The sequence below is a fragment of the Varroa destructor genome, unplaced genomic scaffold (genome assembly GCF_002443255.2).
Source record: "Varroa destructor unplaced genomic scaffold, Vdes_3.0 BEIS01000005.1, whole genome shotgun sequence".
NCBI classification, from domain to species: domain Eukaryota; kingdom Metazoa; phylum Arthropoda; class Arachnida; order Mesostigmata; family Varroidae; genus Varroa; species Varroa destructor.
The window spans coordinates 19,935,550-19,955,167 of NW_019211458.1; the positions used below are offsets into that span (position 1 = coordinate 19,935,550).

General features: G+C 39.5%; 1 protein-coding gene across 6 annotated transcripts in view; it reads left to right on the plus strand.

Moving 5' to 3' along the window:
• The window catches only part of LOC111250732 (monocarboxylate transporter 12-B-like), a 40,134-nt gene that overhangs the window by 18,386 nt on the left and 2,130 nt on the right, over positions 1 to 19,618 (plus strand). For 4 of the 6 annotated variants that reach the window (XM_022806376.2, XM_086990088.1, XM_022806377.2 and 1 more), the window contains 6 exons: positions 8,780 to 8,972; positions 14,767 to 14,991; positions 15,276 to 15,483; positions 16,025 to 16,160; positions 18,244 to 18,505; positions 18,983 to 19,243. In XM_022806376.2, the coding sequence (XP_022662111.1) occupies positions 8,780 to 8,972; positions 14,767 to 14,991; positions 15,276 to 15,483; positions 16,025 to 16,160; positions 18,244 to 18,505; positions 18,983 to 19,243 (1,285 nt within the window). Of the gene's footprint in view, positions 1 to 8,779; positions 8,973 to 14,766; positions 14,992 to 15,275; positions 15,484 to 16,024; positions 16,161 to 18,243; positions 18,506 to 18,982; positions 19,244 to 19,618 lie in introns of those variants that run through there. The other 2 variants (XM_022806378.2, XM_086990089.1) reach the window with 2 other exon arrangements.

The following is a 19,618-nucleotide window of genomic DNA, read 5'->3' on the forward strand; positions in this document are numbered from 1 at the left end:
GATATTTAGTATGAACGGTTATCTGAAGCGAATCTGTTCTGCCATCGACGCACGGGTCGCTACTATAACGACGGCGGCTGACTGATGTCTGCTGTAGGGGTCCTCTCTCACTAGAATCATTAATTATATTTGGCCTCAAGCCTCGAACCGGAAAAACAATATGGGCAAGAAAGGACCTTCGCATCTTGACGTGTTCCGTTGTTACGAACGACAAATCGTTCTTATTTCCTCTGCGACATCCAAACCTGTGCTTTTAAACTCTTAAACTTTTAACCAATATATCTTATGAGAAAAAATATATTCCGAAAGGATATCTACTCATGCATAAACAAGGTCAACTACGTAAGTGTTTAGCTGTGGGAGGATTGGGGCAATTGGAATATGTCAGGTTTATTTTAATTATAGTGTGTCACAATCAATTGTCCTTAGAACGTATCAACGTGCGGTCCTTTGAGTCGTGTCCATCAAAGGCCAATGGGTGGTTCTTTATCCTTGTGCCATCAACTTACGTCACCCATTTGGAATCTTGTAGGCCGAAAAGGAGACTGACGAAGAGTACAAGGAGGTCAAAATTTCCACCAAAAAGTCCACACCGATTATGTCCACGGCATCAACTTCTACTCGAGAAATTCATAGTGGCATTTTGCCACCTTTTATCGTCGTCTTCGAAAGACTGTCGTGGCAATCTTAATCCAAACGTCAGCAAAAAACGAGGTCAATAACATAACAAAGGCGAACATTTTGAATTCGAAAATTGAAAAAAAAACATTTAGTCTATCTTTGATAATAAAATAGCTACAATCCAAAACTCTTTTATGCAGATTGAGAGATTTACAATTCTGCATAGCATCGACAGAAAATTTAGGATGGCCTCCAGTCTGCCATAAGCCTGTTGCGAAAATGAGCAATGCAAAAATCAGCCCTAAGCGGCAGGTAATGTTCTGAAGGTTAAAGGGCGTGCTGTATAACATCGTAAATAGGTATTCGAAATACCACCTCCCTCAATGTTAGCGTCCTATTTGAAGCCGGTAGCACAAGACACGACTACCTATGCTATCGTTGAGACCTTTCTCTTTAGTATATTATCGCCGCAATATGAAATATATCTTTTCATCTAGGCCGTTTTCAAGCAGAACCCAAACAGAGTGAGTGCTGACTATATTGCAGTGCCAAAATGTGCACGTGTCGCTCTTACATATTCATTTAAGGGATCAACAACCTACCGATGAATTACATATGGTGCTATTCTATGATTCTATTCACGTACGATCACTTGAAAGTCCTACAGGAAATATCTCAGTGGCTCGTATTGAAGAATGGCCTCTTTTCATCGTAACATTTCATCGCTATTGCATCAGGACAATGATGACTACAAGACGACCCATTAGTCTGAGCATTCTAGACCAGTTATCGAAGCGCTCTCAATTTCTGTCGAACGATCCCGCTTTGCTGCAACCAGATGTTGTTTATTTTGCCTTAGCTACGGTCCGTCCGTCCGATGCTATCGTTACCGATGTATATTTTAATCAATTTCAGTATCTCTACATACATTGTATCCAGAATGCTTGTACCTCTAGCGAGGATGAAGTATGACCATACATTGTATGGAGTTGTGACTCTGAGTAACCAGCATTCGTTCATAGATGTTTTGAATGTATGTGAAATCGTTGACGAAATACCATATGCCCGGGCGCATCGACCGACTGCATTTCCGTTTGCTGCTTACAAACAGCAATTGTAGATGACGATGGCTTTGTTCGAGCGTAATAGACATCGCTGCTAGACACCATTTGGACAAACGAGGGAGCCAGTGACGGGATCATATTAAAACAACGATTTGAATTTAGATGACCTTCAATGTTCGGGGGTGTTCCTCAAACTACAGCAGCGGAGCGCCATTAATGTGGCGACGCTATAGCGGTCGATGAAGAGCCACAACGATAGTCAAAAGATCTGAAATCGATTGAAAACATCGACGACGCCTCAAATGACTCCTCACGAGGGCAGCGAAAAAGTGGGGGCTCATCGCCGCTGTACGTGGCCATTTGGCATACGTCCATATACGGGAATGACACTCTCGTTTGTCTGCGCCTCCTGCCGCCGATCCGACACGTTGATATTAATATAAAAGCAACAACTGAAATAAAAAGATGCTTTACTGACGTCTGACTGGAAAGCGAAACTGGTTGGTGTACTGGTAAATTCTCTGTTTTACAATACCTTCATTAAATATACATCTGAAGCTAATTTTCTTGTTGAAAATGATCAGAAGGCATGTATTCTTGTTACTACAGACCAGTTTAGGTAGCTTCTGCCGAAAAAAGCTAATATTTATCAAAGATCCTCCTGAAAATATAATTGTTTTCGTGAGTGTATCCAGAGACTGTTAGACAACGGCACCCGATGTCGTTTTGCACGAATGCAGGAAATCGAAGTCCTTGATGAGATTAAATTACGCTATTGTGCTTGATTGGATAAAAACCTATACGGGGCCTATATGGAAGCCATACTTTACTGCCAACCTAATTGTGGTTAGGGATACAGCACAAGTCAAAGCATTTACAACATAACCATAATACAGACAGATGGCCAAAGGTCACATTGAAGAATTCCTGCGGCCCTGAGTAAAGCACGCGTAGCAGGAAGGGGCCGTTCTCTGAAGCCGCCTTTTTTCGATTTGTTACTATTTACACACACCATCGTCTACATACTTTTGTGCGTTGCTTAAATGCAAGGTCCTCTAAAAGAGTCGAAGACGCCATTTTATGGCCACTGGTCCTGCCAGACCATATGAGCTTTGCTTGCATGCTGATTTCGACAAGAAAAACGTTAGACCAGTAGCGAAAATTGACGCGAAGTACTATAAAGTTGCTAGCCCTAACTATCTACGGTTTGCCTCTCGACCAGCTTTCCTTTAACTATCGCATCGTACCTAAAATAGCCTACATTTTCGCTAATGCGTAACAAATTAACCTTCTAACTATTAACACAGGTGATGCACGTCCTCAGTGGAGAACATTGTAACGGCTTATGTGTCACCATTAGCGTAAAATGGTCAGGTTACTGCCACGTTTTGTGCGTTATTCCCGCTCTCCGCCTTCTAAAATCTCTCTCACTGCTTGTATGTTTCTCCTGAAGCCACTACGCTGTCCCAGACACTCTTGTTGCCCTTTGATTTAACCACAGTTTCGATATCTTCACTAATAATTCACATGATTTTATGGCTCGTTTCATAGTGCTAGACAATGAGGAATAATCTGCACAATGGAACACCATCGATGTCCCCTTGCATGAATCAACTTGTACCTCGTTAGGTTTTCATCGTAATAACAGCGGCCCTTGTGAATAGAATGCAGGTATTGCATTCGATTGCGACATCGTTATTTATGGAAGAAAGTAGCCGGCGGTTGGCGAATATACCACAGACACACACGTATTCGCGCAGGCACAATCGAAGCTCAAAACACTTCTACCGTAAAACGGTTTAATTGTATGTAGTCATTTACAACAAATAGTGGTCAGCCAGATATACAGGGCAATAGTTAGTTGTCTTAAGCCGACACGGTGTCTCTCTCTGTTCGTGATTAGTTAGGTCAAAGGGTGACCATGGTGATGAACTGTTTCCTGTCCCGCCCTCTAGTTGAAGTGGTTTCTAAGAACAACCGAATGCGGGAGTGTACGTACTCACGCACGCAGGTAGCCAGCCAACCAGCCATAGCACAAATCGTAGACTCGCGCAAGGTACCATGTTAATGATTAAATGGTGCGGCGTATCTCGCTGATCGTCTCCTTTCCCGGCTTCGTGTAAGAGGAAGTAAAAAGACAACCGTACCCGAGATGACATGATCACTGGGCCAGGAGGGCAAACGCGTGACTTTTCGTTGGAGGAGAAGATCTTGACGACTACCATCAAATGTTGCGCCAATCCTAGTTTGTCGTCCTTGGCTGAATCGCTGCTAGTAAACTACTGGAAGCGGAAGAGGGGGGTTGGCGTCCAGGGTGGCTTGCGCGGCGCGGCGCGTGGACTGGTGACGCCTCTAGCCGTAAACGCTAACTGAATGGAAGCATATAACGCCACTAGTCCGCCTAAGAGCTGTACCGGAGAACGACACCGCGACTCATCATGAGCGAAAATAAACAAGAGCATACGGAGACTTTTAGCTTAAATGAATCATCGCACGTTACACAAGGTTATCTTACATAATGCTAGATAAGAGCAAAGGTTGAAGCCCTGAATGACGCTGCTTTACTTTTCATTCTTCATTTGCGGAAGCCTTTGTCGATCTTGAATGATGCGAGAGTTCATCGTATTACGGGTGTATAAATGATCAAATATGAAAGTAGACTCTCACACGATGGAATGAAGTTCGTCCTTTCACCTTCAAATATAGGTTGCAAGATTTTGGGTTCCATAGGTATGTGTAGTTGTTGTTTTTAAAATAGATAGACGTTTTTTTTTTTGTATAGCACCGATAATTATACATGCAAAGGTATCATCGTTTCAAGTTTATTCGATTTGTGTTCAAGCACGTCTGTTTGAACAGTCGTAAATCCATCCTCGTACGTTAGATGAATACGAAAAACAGCAGATCTACGCTGGGTTCAGCGATACTTTTTATAGGTTTTGGAACACTTTAAACTTATCCGGATTATGTCTATCGTACCGTTGATTCGTATCGGTGCTCTGTGTTGTCAATCAATATAATTCGTCGTATATAGTACGTCTTATTGTAACAAAAGAGTTGTTTGTTGACATTTCTTCGGTACTTATCGCCAGTTCGACAAGCATTGGCAAACGGTGCCTGTTTCCGGATAAAAGCAACAGCGGTAGGCCGCTTCGTTTTACAATAACAACTGTCTATCAACCCTTCACACGTCCTATTTAAACTTAGATAACGGCATTATAAGCTTAGTCTATTTCCTGTCGGCCTCCTAACCGCACCGGTAAATAGAAAACAGGACTATGACAAGTTGTTATGCTCTTTCACAAATCAGTGATCAATTGTCATTCGTTCTTACTGTATTTATGTTATCTTGTCTATGTGGCATCCTCATATTTTATTGTCCTTTACATTTGTCCGTGTGAAACCTTTCCCCCTACAGGAACTTGTTTCACGCTCTGGTTGACAGACGTTATGCACTATTGCAAAATCATCAGTCTAAAAAAAAAAAAAACGAATTTGCAAATGTTATTTTTTTTAGTTTGCCCTTTCCGATAATGGCTTTTTGCTGTCTTTTTCTAACGAAGTGGCTGATCTTTATGGTCTTTTTCGTTATAAATTAAATTACTCTTTGGGTTGGGTTTTTTTGATACTATAGTTGAAACATAGTAATCATACGTAAATTTATCTTTATGGAGGTTTCGTTACATTGTAAAACATAATTGGGATGAACCCTCCTGTGAGACCTTTAATTGAGTTAAATGTGGTCACATTTCGAACGTCAACGCTCCCTAATCAAACAGAACAAAAATTGATTAAATATAAGCAAGCCATATTATTAGGGATATGACCTCAGCCAATGGTGGATAGTAATATATAAATTAAAATGAAAAAAATTATTTAAACATACAAGCTCCAAGGCCGTATCAGTTTGAAGAAACCAAGAATTACATGACAGTCTCACACAGCAAAAACAAGTGTCGAGACAAGAGTTCCGGCGAGCAATGCCTAATAAATCTTAGCAACTCTAAGTGGAACACTCTGTAACGGGTATAGAATGGTAAATAGTTCCAAACATATTTCTGCTATTAATCCTAATTAAAGATGGCCTCAGTGGCGTCAAGCTCGATCGTTAATGGCAAACGCCTGAAAAATGTCTTGCCCCCTTATAATGACAATAGCGTACGTAGTTACCGGTTTAAGAAGGGACGTATCTGTGAAAAGAAAACCTACTTAAAGACTAAACAGCAAATGTCGAAGCTAGGCTAATTTCTGTCGAAGTGGCTCTTTGCAGATGAACTTTATCGAATAACTGTCCCACCTTACGATGCTTGATGAAGCATTAGGAACTTCGTTTTCGAAATGTTTACAAATAAAGTACATCATGGGTACATATAACGGTAGCCAGCTCATTCTCTAGGAAGGCATTAGGGGACCGAATGGCGAGATAAAGCATTTATTGCTGCGATGCTCGACGAAGAAACGTAGTGTATCTAGGTAGGAGATAAGTGTAAATGGACCTAAGGGTGAACTTTGCTGAAGCCCATCTTCTAATAAATGACCATTCGAGGCGATATTAACAATGCGTACGGTTAGGAAGCGATTAGTCATCATGGAAGATGGTGATAGAGGCCTTTGCAACATCCATTAAGACTATAAGAGAATAGGGGGCGGGTGACAATAACCACGGAAGGAAGCGGGAGCGCAGAAACCGATATTGCGAATTCAAGAAAAAAAAGTGTCAGAAAAGTAAGTTTCCAGCTGACGTTTGGTACACTTTTCGTAGGGTTTAGAACCTGAAATGGGTCGTAGTTATGGGTCTATAGTTTGCTGGCCTATCGCCATTGCTGTTACTTTTAAATAAAGAAACAACTTGGAAAATGAAATCTGAAAAGATAAATTTAATAAAGTGGCCAATTACAAAATATATTTGTCGAAAACTTAATATGGAATGGTAGTATAAGAAACAATAATGTCGGCTTTCATACACATGCCAGATAACAACTCTAGTTCTTCGGTGATACGTGAGAAATAAAAAAAACGCAATGCGAACGTTCAGGAAGAAGCGTCCTAGGAAGCACGCAGTAGCGGTGAACCTAGCTCGAACCCATTTTTTTTTTTATACTCCAATTTACTTTTCCGGGAAAAGGAATAATAGTGTTGCTTTTTCGTATGATTCAGCCTTTAAAAGTTGTACCTTCGGGTTCCATAGTGCAAGTGCAGAGGTCTTCTTAGCACGATCGTAAAATATGTTGATAAAATACGTTTGCAGCAGCTTTTGACTAACATCTAATCGATATCATCACAGACATAGCGTTTTCTTAACGTCTCGGGTGACGAAGCTCCGCCGAAAAGGTTCCAGGCATGGGTCATTTACGGTAGATACATCCTTACTGGGAAAACAGTACCGCAAATGTTATATAGGGTATAATTTAAGAAGTTGACGGCGAAATCCACATTTGTAAACAGGTTCATTGATGACCAATCAACAGAATGAAGAGTATTAGAGCTTTGATTAAAACTATTTGTATTAAATACTTCTCTCGGACTTATCAAATCGGTTTTCAGAAGCATAATAGTACCAAGAACAGAATAGTGACTAGAAAAGGCATAAAATCTTCTGATTGTCAAGGTGACTTCAAACACAGGCGCACCAAGGCGCAAAAATATGTAATCGACGCATGTTTCAGTCCCTTGTCCCGTTATTCTGAATCAGGTTTTGGAGGAGAGATCATCATCCATCTGGAATGACAGATCTGAAGACTTCTCGTCTATAACTAATAAATTCAAATTTATAAAAACTAATAAAGGCTAAAACGTTCGCTTGCGTAAGCCTTGCCTTTATTACATTTACATTATTTACATTTAGAACAAGATGGATAAGACTCGGTATGGTAGGTAACATATATTCAGGATAACTGAGTCGGGGGCACTGACATCTTTCGATACCTGAGTAGAATGTTTGGCGAATAGTCTGTTTTGAATGCCGCCAACTATAGCGAAAAAAAAACAGTAGTGGGAAATAGTGTTTTTTTTTTCTACCTACCAAATTTGACAAATTGTGGCATATTGTGACAAAAAAAAAAAGGCATGTGGTGGGTATATAGGAATAAACGAAAAAGCCCGCCTGAATTTTTATCTGGGCTTCCGTTTGAAGGGTGCTATGAGTTCCATAGAAGTATTACAGAAGAGAGACTAGCAGCAAAAGCTAACACAAGTAATATAGCAAATGCACATTTCTGTAGTTCAGAGTGGCCAAAGGCACTTTGACGATGTACAGAATTTACTAATGTCAATGTCACAGGCAATGAAACATGCTTTCAGGAACTACCAGTTCTTAGTCAAGTCTGTACACTGAAATCGCAAAATGACCCAAATGAACCCGAATGCAGATCCACATTATTTTATTTTTCTCATATAGAATATAACACAGTTGTTCTCGCCATTTGGTTTGCATGAGAAACCACTAAACACTTCTGGTAATTTATTTTGAAACTAGGATAATGACCTTCTGTATACGTTGAAAAAGGAAGAGTCCTGGGCGAATAGGACATCTTTTGATAAGCTAGTAACCTTTTGGGCCGTTACAGGCCGATCCAATCATCATCATCACCTTGATAACGTATGTTGTTTACAGTCGTTTCCTGCTCTACTTTTGCTGTGGGTCATTTAAGTGAATGCCTTATGTAGCCAATTCCTTCGTCGTGCGCATATACAGGAAAAATATAATAAATCAGTGATAAAATCAAATAGGTTTGAATATCGATAGATACTTTACGTACATTTGAGGCATATCTTAAAGCAAGAAAGCAATCGGCAAGCTTCGCCTAGTACCAATGAACCTTCTTGGAATACACAAAACGTAGTGGTAGAAATGGGCTTTACCGGGCACCAGGTTTGCGGGCACCAAGTTTATACAAATCATTTTGGTACGTGGCACGATTGGTTAATTGATGGCACCAATCAATCAGTCGTTTAGTGATGATCCTGCCCCAGGTACTGTAAAGCCTGGAAGGTACTCTAGACCGCAGCTGACAAATATTTACTATAAGTATCCTCTTATAATATAACTCGAAGGTTCGAAAACTCAATGCTAATTTGTTATTTGTCAATTTCAGATGGAGAACGCATATCAAGACACAAAAAGATCTTGGTTGATAGCATGCGCCTGTGCATGGAACTTTTTCTGGCTGACGATCGTCAATCGGTCAGCCGGTGTAATGTTTATCTGCTATCAAAGAGAATTCAACATTAACCGGCAAGACGCCTCCTGGGCATTCTCGTTAATGGATACCGTTAGCAGCTTTACAGGTTCGCAGAGAAGTGGATACATATCAAACACCTTATAGGAAAAACAAGTGCCAAGAGGCCTAAATTGTGCCTCGTGAGTTAGATTAAAAGTTAGTCTAAGGTATACTTAGGTATCATGCCAAAAACTGATGGCACAGCTTACTTTTTAAGTAGCATGCGTGAGGCGTGTTTTGGGTATTTTATCGCAACCCCTTTTCATTATCATTTATTTCTAATACGTAATTTTATTTTCCATATGGAAGATGTTTTCTTAACAAAAATTAAACGTAAATTCTACCCTTATGACTACGTCTGGTACCTGATGGCGACAATTAAGGATTACAATGGACTGTGAGTGCTGCGTCCGTGCAGTGTGCCTTCAACAGTCTGATTACAGCTTTTACAATTTTTTAAGAACACAAACAGTTTATCAACTTCGAGACGTTCCAATTACGTCAGCTTTGATTTCCATCTCCTTGTTTAATAATAAGATAATTAAATCAGCATAACTCATCGTCAGCATCATTTGTAGGTTCTTTGTAACCCGGGCATTTATTATACTGTATTCAATATTACCAAATTTACCGTTTTTTTTTTATTTAGCGTTTGCCAAATTTCTACATTATTCCACTTTTGACGTCGTTATACGATTACATGCGTAGGTGCCACCGAATGTATGTAGAGTCGATTTATATGTGGAACTTCCCGTGATTTCGCCGCGCACAAATTCATATGTTCCGATTTGCACGATATCATAAACCAGATTTACAGTTAATATGACCACTATATAAACTACAATAAAAGAAATTTTTAATCAAATTGTGGGACTCCATTGTAAAAAAATCGTGAGCGCTTTCCAGCCACAAATATTATTTATATACCACATAAGGTGTCTAGTGAGCCATTGCATTAGTGGTCTCCGTTGAGTGCTAATTTTATGTTGGCCTGAATCGTCAGGACATCTTTCTTTGTTCACCTTTATCACTAGCCTGCATAACGATTCAGATGAGCCCACCTTGTTGGCGTTACTTTTGGCCAGCTACGTAATTTGTTTAGTTAGTTATTATTTCCAGAATATTTATTGGCCCATATGTCAGCGTCACTGTTATTGTCGTTTCGGTCAAGAAACGGGGGAAAACACCGAACGCTCCGTAGATTCGGCAACAAAACCGAAGCCGTCTGTAGCATACAGTTCGGTGCCGGTATTTTCTGGCCATAATTGGCTGTAATTGGTCAGAAGAGCTTACGGAGGTCACTTCCAATGGCAGCTGTGGTAGATATTTTTGTCTAGTACCATCACAATTGCGTGTGCCTTAGATTTATCCAATTATCGTGTTTCATATGCTTTAATGTGCATATTCGCTCCTGATAAGATCAATCGGTAACGACACAAACAAATAGTGCTAGATGTTTTTATTAGAGATAATAACACTGGATGAATTTTATTATTTTTTTTATGTTTACTTATAAAATGTTGTGGATTTATTCATATATGTGTTTATTCTAAATGAAGAAAACTATAGATGCTGAAAATATTTACCTTCTATTCGTTTGGTGTATATGCATAGCTGTAGTTTGACACCTTTGTCGCCATAAAAATTTGACTTAGCAGTCGCTGACAGATAATTGTCTTCTTTTTTGTAAATTTTAAACAAGAAAAATTTTCGGATTGTGAACAAGGATGCTTAAGAATTTGTATAAGGTTGTGTAAACGTGCGCTAGATCAAAAAACATACACTTGCGTAGTTGTCCTTATGCTCTGGTGCGGAATTATCCCTATATCCTAACTACTTGATTCTTTAGCTCATCGAAATATAGACATGTACCCCGCAACCTGGTTGGCAAAAAAGGTAATTGTATCAGTAATCACAGACACACTCTGTATCACACTCTGCCATATGGAGAATTCGTGAAACCCTCTGCAGTAATCCTTCTACCTAGTTCATTGAGCAAATTTTCGAGATTATTCAATGGAAAGCACGTTCGTGCGAAACGCTAAAGATTGGTTGAAAGTGGGGTGATTTGTGTTTGTTCATCAGGGTCTTATCGATTTGGTAGCTTATTTTTGTGATACGATTAGCTAAAAAAAACCCGAACTCTAAAACCTGTCACCACTCAGTGTGCGCAACATACAATCCTGTAGCTTCGAATACGCCAAATTCGGATGATAAAGTTTCCAATCTTAGATATCGACACGATTTACAAGTTTTTCGATTTTCGGCAGATTTCGGTCCTCATTGGCGTTCAGCAAAGCCTATTATATGGTCCGCCTTTATTCAGTACGCAACGTCCTTTCAAACCATTACCAAAAAGGCCAAGTCGCAAAGAAAGAGCGCAATAAAGAGAGATACTGCAATGACTCGTCCTCACGCAGAAAAGACACTGGACTTAAGCCTACAAAACGTACGTTTGCGCAAAAACTGTGCGACCCGTACTAATTACTAGGCCACTCGCTCAAAACACAGCGAAATAGACATTACTGTGAGTTTTAAAACGATAACAGCGATCAAGGTACAGTTACCAAATTCAACTATACCTGGTCGTCTTCTTTTATCCACACTTCTAGATCTGCCATTCCTTCAACTTGAAGGGGATGGAAGGTTAAATGTAGCTTTGCCAAGAAAGTATTTAACCACTTAGTCAGTCTTTAGCCTACGTGACGCCTCCGTCACTGAACGTATGTCTGCTGTTAATGGACCTACGACGAGTACCTTTTCTGGTAGCAGATATCACGGGACAGATATTCAGGGTCCGGTATATACTCATCTGTCGGGATCGAATTAAGCTAAGCTGAATATACAAAAGTAATTTAATTGGAGAGTTACGACAGCATTGACGCGGGGCGATATGTGACAAACAGGTTCAAGAGCGGGTAAATTTACCTAAAATTTCTTGGTGTCTGGCCAACAATGTTAGAAAAGTATAATTACACCAAGTATCCGATCATTATATCTTTAGATTGCCACTGACGCACGAAGGACTAACGAATTGTAAGGATCTTCTAAAAGTTGGCGTTCGACCCATCTGCGAGATAAACGGCAACTTATCTTACCGCACTGAATACGATAAAGGATGACGGTAATATTTGTATTCCACTGGTTAGTCATGTCTAAAGAGTCTAGTGAGGAAATCGCATACATTCGTATGCAGAGCACTATCCTTCATAGCTGTTTGAAAATATTCAGTACCTTGTATATACTTGAAGCCATCAAATTCCTCGGTATCTACCGAGATGAACCGTATATCGGGGAAAAAAAGCAAAGAAAGCGAGAGAGAGATGATAATGCTGCGAATCAATTCCTATATGAAAAATTACATCAGCAAATAGTGTTTTTGTTCCAATTTGGGAGGATGCAGTTTGTTGATTGGTTCTATCGACGCTTGCCACAGGATAAACAGAACACTTCCAAAGCGAACACCGCCTTTTTCTCTGTCGTTCTATCTGCCGCAGCAGACAAAAATAGAACAAATCTGCGAGTAACCGCAAAACTAACTAACGTACAGGATGGAACACGAGTAAGCCTGAAGTGGAGTATAATATGGGGTTAATCTTGGGATCGAAAACATCGATTTATATTTAAGAGACTAGTTAGCAGCAGCAGCAGTTTAATTAGACGCTGCCTAACTTTTAGGCTTCCAATTGCGAGGGTAGTGCCGTTTGACCCCCGTACGCTCTCTAGTTTAGGTCAATTACTGTATTTAACACACGTAAACCAACCGCCGCAATCGGGTTGAAATTGCAGAGTGAAACCGTTATGACCACCGTCTGAATTACTCGGTTGACTGCGAACATAATTTGGTGCTTTACATGTGTTTTCTCTATTGCACATAAGTATAGACCTTCAAACGATATGTGCCTCGCAAATCTTCTCAGTATACTGATATCTTGCCATTCATCAATGTACTATGATACACGTAACGCATCACTCAAATGAAGGTCATCATAACAACAAACGACTGAATGAATAGATATATTGAACTTTATAGTACAGCGAGGAATATGTTTCATAGTTGGCAGACAATTTGAATAAAGAAACACGTTTATGTTCAGTATAGAAACCCACACGAAATAAAGAACAGGAATATGGCAATAGATTCGATAGAAAGCGTATAAAACACATGGCAACGTGTCGCTTGAGATATCCCCCACCATCAACAAGGGTTTGACGAAAGGTCTTTCAGATACAAAAGTATCTGTACAGTCTGTCGATAAAAACAATCGTTGATTGATTTTGTTTTGATGATCAGATGATATGTCCCAAGTCGGTTCCCAGAGGGCCTTCATTATATACAAGTCGGCGCTGTTATTGTTTGGATACCGTTTGTGATTTGACTTTCGTACTGTGAAAAAAATCACATTACCGAACAATACGTACAACGGGACAAAAATCTAATTTTTTCTTAGTCCTCTGTTTTTATTTACCCACTGCTCGATCGCAGACTGTAACGTTATAGATTCATGGTGATTTTAGAATCCACGGTCTCGCAGCGTACTCTTCGTTTACACGCAGAGCTACGTGCGACATAATAAAGATTAATGGAACAATCGTTTAATAAGAAGTCTTCATAAAAAGCGTATATTTCACATCTGTTAGCGACCTCGGCTTAAACGAGAGACTCATACACATCTGATAAAAGCGTACTACTTCGGGTTATCTCTACAAATCTATCTAAGAAATTATTGTGTGTGTTTCTTTTTATTACCTTTGAGCTCATTTGCCACTTAGAGTCGTATATGAGAATGCAATTTTTCATTGCGTCCGTACGTCCAAGGAACCAGCAGAGGTATTTTTGGTAGTTTAAGCATGGCAAAATAGCCGCTATATCGTAAATTCATTCACGGCTATTACGGCATCTATCGAAATAGCAGTCTACAGAACCCATGATCCCTTCTCACCTCTATATTTAACACCAAGGTCATTTAGGAATCGAAAGAGATTTCAATTAAAACAGAAACCTCGTTTTATCGTTATAGCGATTTACATAGTGGCACCCTTACGTATCGATTGAGGAAGTAGAATTAGGCGGTGTTCTTTATGCCAACGTATTCGGCCGCTGAGTGGCCTTTTAACAGGGAACGCTCAGTAAATAAAATTGTGATTGTTTGTAAAAAATACAGAACGTATAGCCGTTTATTCTTTTATCGCTCTTATTCTATCGATAAGGCATTTTCACATAACTATCATGTTATAAAGGAATCTTTTTAGTTCAAAAAAATTTAAATTAGTTTTGTTTACTTAAGAGCAGCATGACGCAACTTTTTAGCGTATCGTACCCTAGCACCTGTACCCTATTCGTATCAAGATTATCGAGATAAGTTAAAGTGAGATCACACAAAGATATGATTTCCACGAGTATTTGCTTCCTTTTTCATTATAGCGTATTTATAATTAATCCGATGATTGCTGTGCTTTTCGATTCGTCGACAGCGTGTTTGTAAAAGTTAGGTTAGAGATCTATCCTAAAAGTCAGTTCTATAAGTCATCAAGGTTGTGCAACGCTTTGTCTGTTAATAGGAACACAAATAATCATAGTTTTTGTGTAGAGGATGCAGGGTTCTGATGCCCAATCTCAGTTGAGCGAATATATATATTGGTAATCTAAGCCCAGATTCAAATCGAATTCAAGAGAATTCAAGTCGAAGCTCCGAAAAGAACTTGGCTTAGTGAAATAATCTGATTGATCTTGTGCTTTGTAGTTCTATCAATCTCTCAATTTTGTAGTGTAACAGTTTAGTTACCCCGCGCTACGGTATCAATCAGAGCGCTTAGTATACATGATAATCGCTCTTTTCATATAATTTTACCTATTACAGTGATTCTATGCAGCATATTGTACCGCTATGTGGACACACGGCCTATCTCAGCGATGGGGGTCCTTCTGGTAGCTTTCGGCTTTTTGCTCTGCTGTCTCGTTTATCACGTAACGGTAGTTACAATTGTGCTCGGTGTCGTCGTAGGCCTCGGCCAAGGCATGATGTACTTCTCCAACGCTATCATTATCAATCAATATTTTCTAAAAAACCGGGTGTCCGGCAACGGTGAGTGGAACCGACGAAATGTTGACCTTTTATTTTTATTCGCCTACCAACATGCTATTGGATATCGTCTTTTTGCATACTACATCTGATCCTGGCAAAAACGTTTTTTATACTATAAAAAAAACTTAATCCCCGGTCGTGTTAACTGGATGAGCTATTTCTATTGTGGATTAGCGTGTTTAAAAATAACTCATCATAATTTACTCTATGGAGGAAGGCATTTCGTCCTAAGAAGGAGAAACTCATTCTGTTTTTGTCCTTGATTATTTACGCCTGATATTCAGGTATCTACTTTGCTGGCGGAACGTTGGGTTCGTTCTTTATTCCGCCTGTTCTTTTCAGGATTGTCAACTGGTGCGGTCTGCGCTATACCTTCCTAATACTCGGCGGACTAGCTTGCAATGGATGGGCCGCTTCGATTCTCCTTAAGAGTCCTCTTACTATGATGAAGGAAAAACAGCGCGCCAAAGAAAAAGCGCTTGAAAGCGCCAGGTTCGTATCTCTTCTGGAATATTGATTTCAATTGATATTAACTCTGTGGCTCATCACTGATTGATGAAATAACCAGAACTCAATAGAATTCTAAACACAATGACGCGCGTGCCATTATTCAATTTTAGCCTTATTTAGAAAAATTGCCTTTTTTCATTGTTGTCCGACCTTAATACTTGTGGTTTACAAACTTATTAAACAGCGAATAATCACATTACTAACAACCGTATATTCCAATTTGTTATGTAGTAGCTGATGCTAAGCTACGGCTGCGAGCTTGACACACATACGCATACGTACATTATGCTCAGATTGAATCATAAATCCAACCAACATGCTGTGCTTGGCATGTTCCGTCTTCAGTAAGAAGTCTCTTATATCTTCTGTTCTAGTATCTTCTTTTTACTAGTTTATGATAGAATCTAAACTCTTTTCCAGTCGTCAACTGAATGTAGAGCGAACGCTCCTTACACGTGGTAACACGCGTATAATAATCGATTTATTTTTTCACCGTGATCTGCACAAATGGACATGTGTGCAGGGTTCCAGCGCCAGAGGAAATCCGTTCCATGCCGCGACCTCCACCCCCATACGAAGAAGCTGCAACTATGAATGGCTCAGCAACGAAGGGACCTTTTCCATTGGTTGCAGCGTCCATGAACACTGCCACCCCTCAGGTTTGCAAAATAAAGTTTTATTCGGCCTTCCCTGCCACCTTCCACTTCGCCCATTCGAAGTCGGGGTTACATGAAGGGAAGTGCCATTTCACACCAACATTAGCCATTCTGCCACTAAAGTGACTGGTTTAACGCAATTTGCGGGCCGAAATATTAAGGTGTCTATGTAGACAAAATCGTATCTGGCCAGCGGAATAAAAACGTCAGATATTCCGCGAGTCATCTGTATAGACTACCACATAGATTCAGAGCGAGTGATCGACTGATTGACATCGATGTAATACGTTTCCTTATAGATAAAACGCTTAGCAAGCACTGTGAAATCATGTCTGGTCATTGAGGATCCAACATTGCCTTGAGTAGTGAATAAGTGCTTTTAAGCTGGTGCAATTTTGTTTGTCCGCGATCGCCTGTCGAAGACGTCGATTATTCTGCCTTAAAAAATATTTACAAATCTAAATTTTCCAAAGATAAGCACTACTTCTGCGATCCGAATAGAGCGAAACTGCGGATACCCAATACCAACAAATCTACATTTAGCGATAAATATACTTAAAAAAATAGGCACTATTATTTAATCATCTTACGAGACAAGTCATATTATTTATTTTGTTAGTTTTTTGGCCAATGCAATTCGGCTTCTTAATTTGCGTACGTTAGAATAAAATGTTGGCAAACACTGCATCTTTTTTCCTCAGGCTCCTTTCACAAGGAACTGATGATAGTTGCTACAAGGCTCATCGGTGTAGTCGTCCTAATACGGATTTTGTTCACGCGAAGGCCTTATTTTGTCCAATTTTTTGCATCCCGACCTTCTTGTCGCCCGCAAGTCTGACCTAGTGACTGCCACAGTTTCGGATTTTTGACATCCTCTTTTCTCAGATTGAAGCTCGATCATCTTTACGGTTCTTATCTGACTGCAGAACGACGACGTTTGCTTATAGCGGCCAAGCTCGTGGATAGTTGCACTTTGCCTCGCCTGTGTTGCATCAGCCGCACGGCTAATGTTCATGTGCGCTCAACTTAAAACTTGTACACTATTAAGGGAGAACAAAAAATAATTGTATAACCAAACACTTTGACCTTATGTTTCGGGTCGGCAGGGGGCAGGTGGTGAAGTTCTTGTGTTACTTTCCGCTATTAGAAAAGACCTATTGGCGTCTGCTATCGTCAAATGCAGGTGAATGCAGCGGACAGTTTAAGGTTGAAGTTTGGCAATCGTTACTTTTACATACATCTATATAATATCTAGATTTTAAAATTATAGCAGCAGTGAAAGTAACTTCTAGAAAACTTATTGCTATCCGTTATCCAAATAGCTGTTACGTAGTACCGCGACTTTAGTGCTGTTCGGATTGCAGAAATGATATATTTTATTAATCAGTTGATGACTCTATCCCAAAGTCGTTTAACTTAGAGACATGTGCCTATATTTCTTTCCGTTGTCTTAATCAGCCTAAGAGTATATTTATCCTAATGATAATACCCGAATGAAGACATTGTTACCATCAGGATTTTCAAAAATAGCTCATTACAATGAGATCCAGTTTATTTTGTTCACTAACCAGGAACCAGACCGTAAATTAGTGTCTAAATAAAACTGTGACTTTCCCTCTCTCTCTCTCTCTCTCTCTCTCTCTCTCTCTCTATATATATATATATATATATATATATATATATATATATATATACAGCGTAGCTTTTAATTATCACAAACGTATACACACTTTTTACTTGTAATAAACATATAAACAAACTTAACAGGATTGGTTCATGTATGTGTAACATGTGTGTATATTCATTGTTAATAGCAATCTGCCTACATTTATGACGCTATCCCTATAAGCGCCTAGTGAGCTTCGGGGATTGTGTGAACGGATATGAAATGCTGCTGCTGCTGCTGCTATTATTTGCAATAGAAGCTGGCGTTGATGAAGGCTGACGATTCTACTATCGAGGTGCTCAGAGCAAATCCCATATCAGACGGCTGCACTGGCTCGAGTGCATCTCGTGTATTAGGTTCAAATGCGCACTTTTTATATGCTATAGGGTACTTATATGAGTATATTTGTTTTATTTCCAGGAGGAAACATACGCGATGGAAGAAAGTGACTTAATAGAGCGTCTTTACCGAGTAGTCAACCAATTTAAATTCCTTCTGAAGCCAATCTATTCAATGATTATTCTCTCTGGCATAGCATTTTCCTTTTCCTTTGTTATCTTTCCTGTGACAGCCGTTGACTTTGTCGAAGAGAAAGAGTACAGCCACAGCACATCTGCTTTGATCCTAACAACCTTCTCAATTGGAGATATCTCTGGACGACTTCTCATCGGATCAATTTCCGGTAGGAAAAACTTAGCAACTTATCCTATTAACCCAACAAAGGGTGCTGAAATAGCAGTACTGTCGCAGCAATGTAATTGTTGTAATTGTTAACTTCATCCAGTGACAAATCATCGTTTGGCGTTATAAAACCAAGCGGTGAAATAGAATTTGTACTTATCAAAGTTGGGAAGAACTTCGTTTGGCATTTTTTCTAACAAAGTATTGTTGGCAATATACGAAACAATCATTTACTTAAACGTTAATAGTAATATGCTCATAAATTCATTCATTGATAACACTTTACTTTGATAGAAAGTAGACTTGAAGAAATCAACTCATATAACAATAGAATGAATATTTATATACTTGATCGTGTAGCAATATTTTACATGTGAAATCTATTCAGCGTATTTTATTCTAAAGCGAAGCGCTCTCCTAATCAAACTTAATTCAACGTGTGTCTTTCATTGCTACAACGTTTCTCTTGGATTTTTAGATCGTCGCTACTTAGAGCGAGATACCATGATGTCGTGCATCTATCTGGTATGGGCCCTCGGGTGGACATTATTCCCGCTGTGCAAAACTTTCGAACAATTAGTGCCCGCATCTGTCCTTCTGGGCTTCGGTATCGGCTGTGGCACACCGCTTTATACTGTGTTATTGGCCGACTATCTGGGTGTTGAGACAATGCCACTGACTTTTGGGGTCTACCGTATGATTCTAGGCATAGTATCGCTGGCCCGGCCATATTGTATCGGTACGTTGTCAATAGTTCTCTAGTGAATAGCACTAGAAAATTTGCGGTGCGCATCTTACTCTCTATAGAGTCAAGCACTCCAATGCTATTTTTAGTCAATGTATATTTATACATTGTACTTTTTTAATATTCCAACAATTTATACAATCTAAACTAAATATTTTGAGTTTTATGTTCGGCATTGGCGTTAGGCGTTCTTTCAGGCCCCCCTTAATACTTTCCGAATATCGCAGTATGTCTGTTCCATATTATTAAGTAAATACAACGTTTATCATTACGCCCATTCTGCGGAAGATATTTTCATCCTGGTGGTTTGTATAAAATAGTTTGTTATATATATATATATATATATATATATATATATATACGAATATC